At 47.8% G+C, this 14684-nt stretch overlaps 1 protein-coding gene across 3 annotated transcripts; it reads right to left on the bottom strand.

Annotated features, from left to right (window-relative positions):
* Window positions 1-927: 927 nt before the first annotated feature.
* Vps4a (vacuolar protein sorting 4 homolog A) lies at window positions 928-12911 on the bottom strand. Of its 3 annotated transcripts, XM_027933085.2 has the most exons (12): window positions 12725-12911; window positions 9159-9270; window positions 8913-9060; window positions 7539-7600; window positions 7313-7432; window positions 6573-6729; window positions 5868-6016; window positions 5389-5470; window positions 4912-5131; window positions 2364-2504; window positions 1565-1688; window positions 928-1141 (listed from the first exon to the last, which is right to left on the bottom strand). In XM_027933085.2, the coding sequence occupies exons 1-11, from the start codon at window positions 12743-12745 to the stop codon at window positions 1587-1589; spliced, it is 1314 nt and encodes a 437-aa protein (XP_027788886.1). In that variant the 5' UTR covers window positions 12746-12911; the 3' UTR covers window positions 928-1141; window positions 1565-1586. The 3 variants fall into 3 exon arrangements, with proteins under 3 accessions (XP_027788886.1, XP_027788885.1, XP_027788887.1); XM_027933084.2 differs by having other exon boundaries at window positions 928-1688; XM_027933086.2 differs by having other exon boundaries at window positions 928-1688; window positions 7539-7597.
* Window positions 12912-14684: the final 1773 nt, after the last annotated feature.

Genomic DNA, 14684 nt, shown 5'->3' with positions numbered 1-14684 from the left:
AATTAAGGCTGGGGATATAGCTCACTGGTAGAGAATGTGCTTAGTATGCTTGAGGGCCTGCATTCAGTCCCAATAAAATAAAATATAGATGAATAATACCAGTTTTAGAGGGAAGAATGGCTAGACCATCCCTTCACAGTCTGTTTCCTGATAGGCCTTTTCCATGTGGTTGTCAGGGTGAAGCTGAAAGTGCTGTGTCTGCTCCATATCACACAGCATTTCTGGGACTGCCAGCTTTGGAACCTTGGTGTCTACTTCAGGGGTCACCAAGTCCACTGGCTGCCTGGTGGGCAACATAAATGAGTGGGGAAAGGGAACTCCTTTTAAACAGGGCAGCCCCTGCCCAGGGATGTAGGCCTAGTTTTACCTCCAGAGCCAGAAATCTGCCTTTTTTTTTTTTTTTTTTTTTGGTACTAGTGATTGAACACATGGGTGCTTTACCACTGAGCTACATCCCCAGCCCTTTTATTTTTGAGTCAGGACCTCACTACATTGCTAAAACTGGCCTTGAACTTGGGATCCTCTGGCCTCAGGAGTTCAAGTCACTGGTATTACAGGTATGTGTCACCACCCAGAAAAATCTACATTTTTATGTCAATTTTTGATTTTTAAATGTTGGCAGCAGACCAAACCAAACAGCTGCAGGTTATGTCTGACACAAAGGCCTCCCACTTTGCAGTCTGTGATCTGGACACTGGACAATAAGAAGAGCTGACCAGGTCCCTTAAATACCCCCAGCCAATCTTCTGAGCCACCTTACTGGAGAGCAGACCTGAGAACTGTAGAAGGTGGCCAGCATTCCTGCTTGCTTCCTACTCTGCTGAGGAGAGGAGAGGAAGAAGCAAAGAAAATGAGAGCATGTTATTGGAAGCAAAAGTGGCCTTCAGGTAGCCCCAGACAAGTCAAAGATGAGACCACTCCAGTGGCTCAAGAAGGGAAAAGGATTTATTAGACCATCTCCAGGACAGGGACCCAGGGCAGTGGCTGGGTTCAGTGTTCTTACACTCGGGAGGGTGGGCCTGGGGGGGTGGGGAGGCAGCAGTGAAGATGCACCTGCCTTCTCTCCTGATCAAAACAGCTTTGTGCTCACAGAAACCATCTCCTCCTCTTGCAAGGAAGACACAGGGCTCTGGATGCAAACCTAGGAGGGTGGGAATGGCTTTTCTTACTCTTCATCAGTCTGTTCTCAGCCAAACTTGGCTATAAAAGTAACTGGGGCCTGGCTACTCCCACTCCTTGACACTTCCAGGGGATTTTATCTTTATAAACAAGACAAATCAAAGCAGCATTAATTTAGGGAAACAAAAATAAAAAAGACATGGAGGGGCAGGAAAAGGAACTGGTCAGCATCCAGAAGAGAGAACTAGGAAGAACCAGTATCCACTGTGTGCCAGACTGTAGCGGAGCGTCATCTGCTGTGGAGGCCCTTTTCTTCCTGCTCCCTGGCTGGCGGCCAGACAGCAGAGGAGACACTGTGGTGACTTTAGGACGAGCCCTGGAGCCCTGTCTGGCCACCAGTGTAGGGAGTACCGTAGATGTGCCCCAATCAACCTCCCACCTTCACCTTCACCCATGTGAAGAAGCTTTTAACTCTCCTGTCCAAAGTCCTCTGAGAATTTCTTCACTTTCAGGAGGTCATCTGCATTCACTGTGGGCCGGGTGGTGGCCAAAGACCGGAGCATGTCCGACTGTAAAGACAAGAGCATACTGCTGAGAAGCAGCCAGGCTCCAGATGCTAGGCCTCCCTCCTTGCACAGCTATGCCATCTAGGGTAGCAAGGTCATTGCCCAGTGCAGAACTCCCTACAGTTGCTAAACTAGAATCAGCCTGTGACAGGCAGCATAGTGAGGCAGCACATATCATTTCCAGAGGTCTAATCTGAATGAATCAAGGCTCCATCCTATCATAACTCCCATTTTTTAATTTTTTGCCCATCACACTAGGATAGAATGAGCACTGCGACTGGCAAGACTAGGAGATGGATAGGGCCACACTACCTGGGTGAGAGGCTGCCTCTGCCTCTGCCACTGCATTAAATGAAACCTTGCTGACATACTTTTTCTGGTTTCTTCTGGACCAATTAAGCCAAACCTCTGGAATGACAGTTACATTATCTAAACTTTACTCTTTCTACTAAAGTATATAAACTTTATATATACTTTATATACTTTAGTAGGATATATAGCCTCTGCTCCCCTTGAGTCACAGCAAGATCCTCAGCAACCCAAAGCTACAAAGATCACCGTTTCAGAGGAGCCATGATAGCTCAGGCTATGGAAGGAAAGAAGTTCATTTTTCTTCTTGGACCCAGGCCCCTAATTTTCTGGGTTCTATAGAGTCCCCTCTCCCAGCTGTTTACTTACCATGCAAACCACAGGCTCTAAGAGTTTGTCACTAGGAACATCCATCCAAGTCATCTCTATGGCCCCTGGGTCCCCTGGAGAGCATGGGGTCAGGAGGTCATCAATCACAATGCTAGGATTGGTGCGGGAAGGACCACAGACCTGAAACCAAGCAGGAGTTTGACAGGCTGGTATAGCTGTTCTTCACTGTTAAGGGACAGTAGAACACCTCAGATTTCTAAAGATGTCCTAAAGAAAGGGAATGGATGGTTTTCTAGGTCATCAGGATCACAAGAATTCTCCTTCAGAATTCCTGGGCTGGCTGGTCATGGTGGGGTATGCCTGTAATCCCATAACTTGGGAGTCTGAGGCAAGAGGATTGAGTTCAAAGCCAGTCTCAGCAATTTAGTAAGCATCTTAGTGACACCCTGTCTCAAAATAAAAAGTGCTGGGGATGTGGCTAAATGGTTAAGCACCTCTGGGTTCAATCTCTGGTACCAAACCAAACAAAAACTCCTAGGCTAGCAGGGTACAGTGGCCACATGCCTGTAATTCCAGCTACTCAGGAGGCTGAGGCAGGAAGATCTCAAGTTCTAAGTCAGCCTGGGCAACTTAGTGAAACCCTATCTCAAAATCAAAGAATATAAAGGGCTAACTGGGCCGAACATGGTGGCAAAAGCTTGTAATCCCAGTGACTCAGGAGGCTGAGACAGGAGGATCACGAGTTCAAAGCCAGCCTCAGAAAAAGTGAGGCACTAAGCAAATCAGTGAGACCCTGTCTCTAAATAAAATATAAAATAGGGCTGGAGATGTAGCTCAGTGGTTAAGTGCCCCTGCATTCAATCCCCAGTACCCCCCCACACCCTCCAAAAAAGGGCTAGCTGGTTATGATGGCACATGCCTGTAATCACAGTGGCTTGGGAGGCTGAGGCAGGAGGATTGCAAGTTCAAACTCAGCCTCAGCAACTTAGCGAGGCCCTTAGCAACTCAGTGAGACCCTCTCTCTAAATAAAAATATAAAAAAGGGCTGGGGATGTGGCTCAGTGGTTAAGTACCCTTGGGTTCAATCTTTGGCGCACATACACACACACACACACACATATACACACAAAATGGCTGAGAATGTAGCTCAGTGGAAAGCGTCTCTGGGTTCAATCATCAGCACTGTAAACAAACAAAAAAGCTCCTGTACTGAGTGGTCAAAGTGGCTCAGTCTGATTTCAGAGTCCTGATGACAGCATGCTCTGCCAGCCACTGACCTCCAGATTCTCAAATAATAGCCCCAAACGTCTCACCTTCCTTATTAGTGCCACTAAATTTCATCAAAAATGCAGTAGCAATAAAAATGTTTGTTTTTTTTCCATAATGCTAAGTGAAGATAGCCAATCCCAAAAAACCCAATGCCAAATGTTTTCTTTGATATAAGGAGGCTGATTCATAGTGAGATAGGGAGCAGGAGCATGGGAGGAATAGACGAACTCTAGATAGGGCAGAGGGGTTGGAGGAGAAGGGAGGGGGCATGAGGTAATTAACGATGGTGGAATGTGATGATCATTACTATCCAAAGTACGTGTATGAATTGGTGTGAATATACTATGTATACAACCAGAAATATGAAAAATTGTGCTCTATATACGTAATAAGAATTGTAATGCATTCTGCTGTCATATATAAATTTTAAAAAAATACATAAAAAATGTTTTTTCCCACTTAAGTATATGCCCTAGCAAAACATCCCCTCAAATATCCTAAGGCTCTTTCCCTCACCTTCAATTCTTGATTCAAATGTCACCCACCTGTTGCCTGGCCTTTAATAGTGCAACCTGCCTGCATCCTAAACCTCTGGTACTCCTGGTCTACCTTACCCTGCTTAGCTCTTCCTCATTACCTGTTAAGGAACTGACTTTTATCTTGTTTATTAAGGTCTACCCCCACATGAATGAAGGCTACTAGAGAGAAGGGAGTTTCATCTGTTATGATCACTAATGACTTCTCAGCACCTAGGACCGTCAGGCACACAGGACCCACAGCAGACACTCAACAAAGATCTGTTGAAGGAGAGCATGGGTCCTCTTTATAATTAGTAACTGTCAAGCATTTACTTGGCATCTACTCTCACACAACACAGTGCATCTTGGGGAGGCTGCAGAGCTGTGGAAACAGTGGCCCATCTTTTGGCTCCTCACAATCAAGAGACAGACATGCTTAGGCAAGGGCTTCAGAGATGGGAGGGCAGGTGTAGTCCTGACTCCTGGAACTAGTGGGCACACCCAACTCTTTCCCTTAGTTCTCCAAGAAATTGAAAGTGTGTCCTCTGAGCAGCCAGGGAGCAGGGAAAAAAACAGATACCCCTTGGAGATACTGCCTAAGCCATTGCTGGCCACTCACCTTCTGATTTTGTGTGTGTGTGTGTGTGGTACTGGGGATTGAACCCAGGGATGCTCTACCTCTGAGCTACATTCCCAATCCTTTTTATTCTTTGAGACAGGGTCTCACTAAGTTGCCAGTTCTGGCCTCAAACTTGCAATCCCCCTGCCTTGGCTTCCTGAGTTACCCAGCCACCACTCACCTTCTTGAAGTGTGTTGCTGACTGCACTTTCCTGACGGGCTGCATAAGGGAGTCCCTCACAATGATGCTGATGTCTGCACCTGAGTAGCCTTCTGTCTTCCGGGCCAGCTCATGGATGTTGGCATCTGTGAGGTTGTGTGGAGTGCTCCCAAGATGCAATCGGAACATCTGGGCACGGGCAGCTTCTTCTGGCAGTGGGATATAAATGCGCTTTTCAAACCTAAAGAGCCAAGTACAGAGCAAGAAATGAAAGCTGATCACAGAATGGAGTCAGAAGAAGGCACAGCATGGACAGCAAAAGAGATGCACTTTTAGGCCAGCAATGCTGGCACCATAGCCCACAAGAAGCTGGCTTCATAAGGGCTCTGCTCCAATCAGACCAGGGAGGACACCGGAGAATAAGATAAGGGCACGCGTATAGGCTACCATTGGCCTGAGGAAGATGTTAGCCCCAAGCCTGTCCTGTGGGAGACTCACCTCCTTCTAATAGCTGAATCCAACACCCAGGGGATGTTTGTGGCACCAAGAACCAGAGTCCCATCATTGTTATTCCCCACCCCTGTGGAGAAAGGGAGACAGAGATGTGGACTATGAAGACACCTGCAAGGGTCAGTCAGAACCATTGGGACAGATCTCAGGGGCTTTGTGAATCATCACCTGAAGCCATCCCTGTGCCACCACTGGCAGGGTCCCAGTTGAAACTAAAGCACTCTGATCTGGCTTTGCTGCAATTAAGAGACCTAAAGCACCATCTGCCACAGGAAGGGCAGAGTAGTGGGGTGGCATAGGTCTCAACAGCTTCTCTATGGTGAAAACTCATTTGAGGACTGAGGATATGATGCCAAGGAGCACTTTTCCTCCACTCCAAGGACAATCACCCAGCTACAGCTAAATCTGGAGTCCTGAACTGATTTTAGGTGGAGTGATGACCCAGGGGCAACCAGACTGGTACGCACCCTGCATTTGGACCAAGAACTCTGTTTTGATCCTTCGGGCAGCCTCACTCTCATTTTCATTCCGGGACCCACAGAGAGAATCCACCTCATCGATGAAGATGATGGAGGGCTTGTGTTGCCTGGCTAGCTCAAAGAGATTCTTGACTAGCCTGTAAGGGTAAAAAAGGGGTTAGGATCTGGATGCTCCCGGACATGCCCACCCAGGGTTCCAGTTGCCACTTCTCCTGCCTTTCCTGTGAGGAGACTGAAAATTGATGTCAGGGAGAATGGTGGTGACAAATTCTTTGGCAGTAGTGCACCAAAGAAGAACATGCCTCAACACCAGCTTCAGACCCTGGGGCCCAAGCATTAGCTCTGAATTTAGGACAAGTCATTTCTCTTGCCCTAAGCCTCAGTTTCATCATCTGCAAAATAGGAATCAGTGTGGGGAATAAGCTAAATCCTCTGACAGGGGATGGTCAGCTATACTCATCATGGTTAGTTCCATTCCCTTTGCTTCTTGAGTCCTTCATTGCTTCCAAGTTCTCTTCTAGTTACCTACAGGATGGTGTCCCAACCAATAAGTGGGCAAGATTTCACTCTCCTGGCTATTCTCCCTGAATATTAAACAGCAGCTCCTCCGGGAGGTGACTCCAAGGGGCAGAGAAGCTGGACCAGCACAGCTGCCAGGGCTGCCAGGAGAGTGCAGCCCGATGGCTGACTTACTTCTCACTCTCCCCCAACCACTTAGACATCAAATCTGAGGAGGACACAGAGAAGAAGGTAGAGTTGTTGGCCTCTGTTGCCACAGCCTTGGCCAGATAGGATTTCCCTGTGCCAGGGGGTCCAAAAAGCAGTATCCCTCGCCAAGGGGTACGCTTGCCTGCAATAGAGAATAACTGAAGTAAGCCTCCTGATTGGGGAATGGGAACAGAACAGACAAACAAACAAAAAGAACAGAGGGCCTTTAGACACTGTCAGTAAGAAGGTCCTAGAAAACAAATGATTCCAGGAACAAAGGTGTCTAAGGAATTAAGCACCTACTGGAAGCCTAGCCCTTGTTTTCTGTTTTTGTTTTTTGTGAGGCTAGGGATTGAACCAGGGCCTCGCCCATGCTTATGCTCTATCACTGAGCTATACCCCCCAATGCTCTAGCTCTTGTTAATGATCCTCATTGTTCTTGCCAAATGACACTGGCTGGCACTGGTTCCTGACTCTGACTACCTACTAAAATGGGTCAACTAAAGTTTTAGTCACATGGTTGTTTTTGATGCCACAGTAGATAACTGGTGAGCAGGCCTTGGGGCTTCTCCTTATAGAGCACATGGCAAGTCCAGGCCTGGTCCTCTTGGGCTAAGGAAGCAGATACCATCTGTTCCAGGACATTTCAGAGGGGAAGCCCCACGCTGGCTCCCTCAGAAGCCTGATATTTTTACACCCAAGCTTCAGGTGGCTCAACTCTTTACCTGTGAACAAGTGTGGGAATTTAATTGGCAAAATGACAGCTTCTTTGAGAGCCTCCTTGGCCCCCTCCAGCCCAGCCACGTCATTCCATCGTATGTTGGGCTTCTCCATCACAACAGCACCTGCACAGGGAAGCAGAACCAGAGTCTAGCCTATGAGCATGAGCCAAGCCAACAGCAGACCCACACCACATTCCCTCCCATTGCCACAAGGCTTCAGGCCTCTTACCCATCAGTTGTTCTTGCAATTTCTTTTTCTCTGGATTATCCCCTTCACTGTCACTATCACTGCTAGGAAAGGAAACAGAAGATCACAAGCTGGCTCTTTACCCTGGGAGCAGGGAGACCCTCAGAGTGAGGCCACAGTGCTGTGGGTAAGGAATGCCTCTTCCTCAACACCAGTAAGGGACCTTGAAACACCAGGGCCACAGGCTGTCCTACAAGAAACACTCCAATAACCCATCCTCATTTCTTCATTAAGGGAATAAGGATAGAGATATCTGGCCTCTCCTGAGGGTTGGTAAGGGAAATGTGCTTTGGTTAAATTTAAAGAGCAGTCAGTCAAGCCAATGTAGCTTTCAGGTCCCTTTCCTATGGACTTGGACCTTGGTCATGGCAGTGAAACCAAAACAGTTCCAAGGACAGAAAGGAGGTAAAGTTTAAATCAAAAGATGAATATGCTTTCATCCCAAGAGCCAGCTCCTATCCTATCATTTATCTGTCATTTACAACTCTTCTATCCCTTTTGGAGACCCTTAGCCTCCTGGTTCTTCTTTGGTATGCTTCTGGTTCTGGGGAACCAGACCACAGGCATGGACTCTCTGCCCAGGAGAGCATCTCACTTCTGATGAGGTAGCTGACACAGTCACCTATTTCCTACCCCATGACTCTGTAGCCCCAAGGGCCCTCGCCTGACTCCAGACACCACTGCATTTGTGCTCAGCTGACTGGCATTACCATGGTAGGTGAACCCCAGACATGAGATGAGAGGCCACAGAGAGACCACTCGCTGTGAGAGGAGAAACAGAGGCCTTGGATGGGGGGTCCAGATTCTAATCATGTTCTAGCTCAGTGACCTTAGCTAATCTCAGCCTCTCCATTTTTTGCTGCTTGACCTGTCAGATGAAGATAATGGTTCTCTGTGATAATAGCAGCTTACTATGCACCAAACTCCCATCTAAGGCTTTACCCATATCATCTCCTCTGCTCCTATGGCAATACTAGAAGCAGAGTTCTATCATTTTCCCCTTATGAAATGAGACTAGAGGCATAGAAGTTAAGATCACATGGCAAGACAGTGGAAAAGCCAGGGTTCTATCCTGAGAGTTGAGCTGCAAAGGCCAAGGCTCATCACCCCATGCCATGCCCCTTATCTCTGTATGACTTTTCTATACAGATCCAATAACATAACAGATAGTATTCTGCAAAGTCTTAATGAAAGCAGCTGTTGGCATTATTATTATGAGTGGAAATCCCCATGAGAAGGATGCCAATGCAGTCCAAGGCAGCATTAGCACCAAGAATAACAGTGACACATGAAGAAGGCACATGCACATGGGGGCTCCGTTCCACCAGGGCCAGCAGTGCGCTCCAGCACACTCACCCCTTGCCCTCACTTTGATTCTCTTTGACTGGCTTCTTGCCGTGTTTCTCTTTGTTTCGTAAATAATCCTTCAGCTTCTCTGCCCGGTCTAGGTACTGCACGCACTTGGCTCGAATGCTCTCCTTGGCCTTGTCACTGTGTGCCTCATCTGCAAAAGGGGAAGCAGAGAATGGCCCCCATGAGCTTTGTGTGCCTAACCTGCACTCAAGGAGCTCTGACGCTAGAGCGCGCCCTGATGTGACTCACACTTGATAGCGTGGAGGAAGTACTCCACAGCATGCTGGTAGAGCCTGAGTGCCTCCTCGTAGTTCTTGGCTTTATCCTCTTCTGTGGCTTTTGTCACCAGATCAATGGCTTTCTGGAAAAACAAGGCAAATAGCTGTTTCCCAGGAGATCCAGAAAGCCCCTGGGGTCACAAGCAGCAGAATGAGATATGAGGAGAGATAGTGCCAGATCTGTGGATTTATTGATTGCAGTCCATTATATTGCCCTGTTTTTCTCACATCAACTTAGTCCTTAAAGGAAGAAAAGACAAATCGGGTCTTGGCTGGAGATGTAACAGTGGTGGAGTGCTTGCTTGCCTAGCATGCGGGAGCTCCTGGGTGTGATCTCTGGTACTGCCAAAACAACAACAACAAAACAATGTCCCTCTTCACAGGGAGTTCATGGTAATTCAAAATAATATCTTGTCCAGTTCTCTGGAGCGCAGCAAGTGAAAAGCTGACCTAATAGCTGGGGCTTGGGTTTCAAGAAAGAAAACCAGACTAAGCCAGGGCATGGTGGTGCACACCTGTAATCCCAGCAGCTTGGGAGGCTGAGGCAGGAGAATCGCGAGTTCAAAGCCAGCCTCAGCCTCAGCAATGGAGAGGCACTAAGCAACTCAGTGAGACCCTGTCTCTAAATAAAATACAAAATAGGGCTGGGAAGGTGGCTCAGTGGTCGAGTGCCCCTAGTTCAATCCCCAGTACTCACCCCCCCCCCCAAAAAAAAAAAAAAACCCAACAAACTAAAAACAGACTAAGTGAGGGGAAACACTAGAAGCAATTGGTTGCTGTGTTACTCAACAAGGAGGTCAGACACTGCACTGGGCCTTGGGGTTCAAAAGATCCAGCCAGGGAGCAAAGTCTTTCACTAAACCAAGAGAAGGGCTTATGGACACCTCTACATCCTTCTACTGGCCCACCTCAGCTTGCTTCCCTCAGCTGAAAAGAGAAGACAGTTTTCTTGAACTGTTTGAGGATGACACTGGGGAGGGGATGCTTGGCCACATGGCTACATTATAATACCAGTAGCTTCAGGAAGGAAAATGCTTGCTTACCCCAGAGATGACATGTGCTGCTAGTTGAGGGAAACTCTCCTTTGGAACTTCTAAGATCTCTGTGAGCAATGTCTTTGGGAGTCATCTAAGTCTTGCACATCCCTGGATTGGCTGAACTGGAAACTGGAAGCACCTACACATCCAGTTTTAGAAACCACAGCTTCCCCAACCCACAAGCCTGACCAGAAATCTTTATCTGGTACAGCTCTAGTAGTTAGGCAGGCAGATTCCACTGCAGACCTAGTTCCAGCCACAGCAAACAATAATCCTTGACCAATTCTGGCAGGGTTGTAGTCAGAAAACTACTTCAGTAAGAAGTCTCTGAAAGAAAGGCACAAAGAGAGCTCTACAAGACTGACAGGTAAAACAGGCCAGACATCCCTTTCCAGGTGTCAACTTCAGATAGCTTAAGAAAACTGACTTTTCTTTTTGGCTGAGAGAAGCAAGATGAGATGGGCCAGTAGGAGGATGTAGAGGGTCCTTACTAGACTGAAAAGACATGAAAAGTGAAGAATGTTGGCTTTGTTCCTTCCTCTGCCTACTTACAGAGGATGCCTAGGAGTCCTGAGCCTTTATGCACAATCAGCCAACACACAAATTCTACCTGTCTATTCTCCTTTAGATAAGGCATGGAAACAATATTCCTGTCCTGGTGGCTTCTCCAGAACAAACACCTCAGTTCCTAGTATGTTTTTTCACTCTGTACTACTCCTTGCTTGGGTCTGTCCTTTTGAAGTGGGGGCTCTGAAAAAGCTCAAGATATGCTCTGCTCCATATGGGAGGGCACTCATCCCAGATGTCCTTGTAGACATTCTTATTAATGCACTGAAGTGCATTAGATTTCTCAGGCAACCAATACTGTTTTTCACATTCAGGATGTAGTTTTAATGAAAAACAGCTTTGCATAACAGGAGGGTAAGGTGACAAAGCTGCCAGTCCTGCCACATCTCTAGTAACAGGTATGGCAAAGAATGAGAATGAAGGAGAAAAGTGACAAAGGTGTGCTAACAGAAGAGCAGGAAAACTTTTTCTGTAAAGAATCAAAGAGCAAATATTTAGAATTTGCCAGCCATACAATCCCTACTCAACTACTCAACTCTGCCTTTGTGGCATAAAAGCAGCCATGATAATATGTAAACGAATGAACTGGGATGTGTTCCAATAAAACTTTATTTATAGGCTCTGAAATTTGAATTTCAAATTATTTTCATATGTCATCAAATTATTTTTTTTCCAGCAATTTAAAAAATGTAAAAGCCTATGACATTATGTTAAGCCAAAGAAGACAGCCACATGTTGTATGATTCCATTTAGATAAAATGCCCAGAGTTGGCAAATCTATAGAGAAAGAGAGTGGATTAATAGTTGCTTGAGAGGGGCAGAAGGCATGGGGATTCTTTCTGGAGTGATGAAAATGTTCTAAAAAGTGAGGGGTGATGGTTGCACAACTGTGATTTTACTAGAAATGTTGGGTGATATCTTTAGATGAGTAAACTGTATTGCATTTGAGATGAGTTATATAGATCCCTGTAGCAACCTCTTGAGTTTCTGTTGGTCAATGGTGGGTTCTGGCTTTGGACTCCATCTAATTCCTAGCCCAGTACCCCAATTTATTCCATGCCCATCTCTCCACCTAGGGTAACCATCCCTCCTCCACCACCAACTATCTGAATGCTACTTATCCTTTGATGCTCTGGCCAAATGCCCCTATTTCCATTAAGTCTTGTCTGATTCTCCCAAGTGTTTTTCTGCCATTGCTTACTGAGCACTTACAATGTACCAAACCTACAGTAAAAATGCTTTACTTGAATTATTAAACCTAGAGGCATCTCACAACAACCCGATGCTACACTGCCCCATTTTACAGATGTGCAAATCAGAGATTCCAAGATCAAAAGCATAGCCCAAGGTCACATGCTAGTGCGTGGCAGAGCCGGATTCACACCTGGTCTAAGGCCTGAGCATGTGTTTGTGTTTTCTGACAGCACCAGGAGGATGGGCCCATTATTCATCCAAGAGGCGCGACCCAGCACCACCTTGTAAGATCCAGAAAACGAATGAAGGGTCTCTGGGTGAGAAGAGGGGGTCGCAACATGGAAAGGAACGTGGCTTGTTCGCAGAGGGCCGAGGAGCTGTCAGGGCCTAGGGCAGAAGGGAGTGAGCATCGCTCCCTGAACGACCAGAAGGGACGGGCCGAGCTTGCCAAGGAGGCGCTCCGGGGCCCAAGAGCAGTTGTACAGCGGCGGTTTGGGGCGCCGGCTGCAAGTAGTGGCCTCCCGGCTCCGCCAGCAGGGCAAGGGCCGGGGACTGGGATGTGGAGACCTCCCTCTGCTCCCAGCGCGTGAAAAGAGAAACGGCGGAGACTGGCCGCGGTGGTCAGGCTGGACAGCGAGGCCGGGGCTCGGAGGTGGTCGCCCGCCTGCCGGCTCCAAGGCCCGCAGGCCCCGCCGTACCGCCTTCGGCCTCCGCAGCCGGCCGGGCCGCGCCGAGGTACCTGGAGGGTTGACGTTGTCATTTCATCTCCTGGGTCCGCCCCACACCCCGCGGCGCTGCTTGCGACCTCGGTCCGACCCCGGGGAGCCGAGGTGCTGGGTTCGGCGCGGGGAGCCGGGCGGGTCGGCGCTGGGCGCAAGGAGGGCGGTCGCTCTCAGCCGGAGCCTAGTCGGAGGGCTAGCGAGCCTTGCGGCCCAGAGCGGTCGGGCCAGAGCCGCGCGGCTGCCTCCAAGCGGCCACGGCCGGCACTGCAGGCACAGCTCCCGCGTTGGACCGGCTGCAGGGCTCGGGCAGGGGCGTGACGAGAGCCGGGGCGGGGCAAGAGAGTAAGGGGGTGGGCCTGGCGAGACCTGGATGAGGGGCGGGGCCGGGGTAGAACCCGGAAATCCGCGACCCCTTTCCAAAAATAGCACCAGTAGGACACTTTTATTCTCACAGTAAAAGTAATTTACCAGAACTGATGTTTCCTATGTTTAATAGGGCATGGTAATTAATACCTACCCTGTCTGACTTAGGGGAAATGTATGACCTAGCTATGTACAGACAGCCACACACCTTTTGGAGGCTCGGTTTCTGATAACTGTTATCATCCCAGTGATTGTCTAAAGTGGTTCTATTGTCTTTTAAAGTACTAATCCTACTTTTCTCCATCGGAAGATGATTTTCTTTAATCTCCGATTCTGGGGCTTTACCTAGGTGAACTTCATTCAACACCGCAGATCGTTCGCTTACGTTTGTTTATTATTTAGTAGGGAACTACTGTGTGCGGAGTTCTTTGCTAGTATCTAGGGCTACAGCAATGATCACAACAGTTCTAGGGGAGTCTGCAGTCTGAGAAAGGTAGTTTATCAGAAGGTAATAAGCGTGTTGAGGCTGATGTGTAAAGGCACATGTATTATGTGAACTCTAACAGGTATTTTACTCAAAATAGGGCTCAGGGAAGGGTCCAACTTAAGTGGAAGTTTGAGGGATAAAGGAAAATACATTCTAGGCTGGTAAAACAGCCTGTGCAAAGGCTCCATGAGAAACTGGAAGATACTGATAGGTAGAGGGGAGAGTCAAGGTGTACCATGAACAGTTCTTGGGGAGGTGAACCAGGGCAAGGACATTGGCTGTGGTAAAGATTTTGGATTGTATCTTTGTTTTTGTGCTTTTGGGTTTTTTTCCCCATTTTATTATTTATTTATTTATTTATTTATTTATTTTTGATACCCAGGGGGCCTTTACCACTTAATCACATCCCCAGCTCTTTTATAATATTTTGTTTAGAGACGGGATCTTGCTGAGTTGCTTAGGCCCTCACTAAATTGCTGAGGCTGGCTTTGAACTCAGGATCCTCTTACCTCAGCCTCCTGAGTCACTGGGATTACAGGTGAGTGCCACCATGCCCAACCCTTTTTTTCCATTTTAGCCCTGTTATAGAAAACAGATTGCAGGAATGGGATGGCTATTGCAGTGTGAAATTGTTGTAGTACAGAAGAGAAGGAGGGAGGGGCATGTGGAGGGCTATAGAGAGAAGCAAACAGAATGACAGGTTTTGGAAGTGAGTTGGATATGGGGTATGAGGAGGGGCAGGAGAGGAAAAGATGACTTCTGGCTTCAGCACCTGGACTGCCGATGCTACTGAGTTGGGGAATAATGGACAATACAGATTTGGGTGTCAGGAAGTGAGGAAGATCGTGAGTTTGAGGTGCCTTTGAAAGATCCCTGGATGAGGGGTGAGACCTCACATCTGGAGTTATCTGAGCATAGGTGGGAATGGAAGCTGTGGGAGCTTCTAAGGAGTATAATGAGGAAAGCCTAGAACAGAGAGCTTTAAGGTTTGTTGACCAAGACTTGAGACCACAAGCCTGCAAAAGCAGCTCAGAAAGAGCTGGAGCTAGGACAGCCAGAGGAGTGTCTTGAAAGTCAGGGAGGAATGTCTCAAGGGGTGGAGTGCGGCAGTCCGGCTGGGCACAAAT

This window comes from Marmota flaviventris, chromosome 18 (assembly GCF_047511675.1).
Source record: "Marmota flaviventris isolate mMarFla1 chromosome 18, mMarFla1.hap1, whole genome shotgun sequence".
Taxonomy (NCBI): Eukaryota; Metazoa; Chordata; class Mammalia; order Rodentia; family Sciuridae; genus Marmota; species Marmota flaviventris.
Note: the sequence above shows the minus strand (reverse complement) of the source record. Positions and strands in the feature narration are given on the sequence as shown.

Coding starts and splice junctions, on each gene's coding strand:
- Vps4a (XM_027933084.2), bottom strand. CDS start 12,745: ATGACAACGTCAACCCTCCAG. Junction 5,471..5,867: donor GTTCTTGGTCCAAATGCAGG/GTGCGTACCAGT, acceptor CTTTCTCCACAG/GGGTGGGGAATAACAATGAT. Junction 1,689..2,363: donor TAGAGCCTGTGGTTTGCATG/GTAAGTAAACAG, acceptor TTGTCTTTACAG/TCGGACATGCTCCGGTCTTT.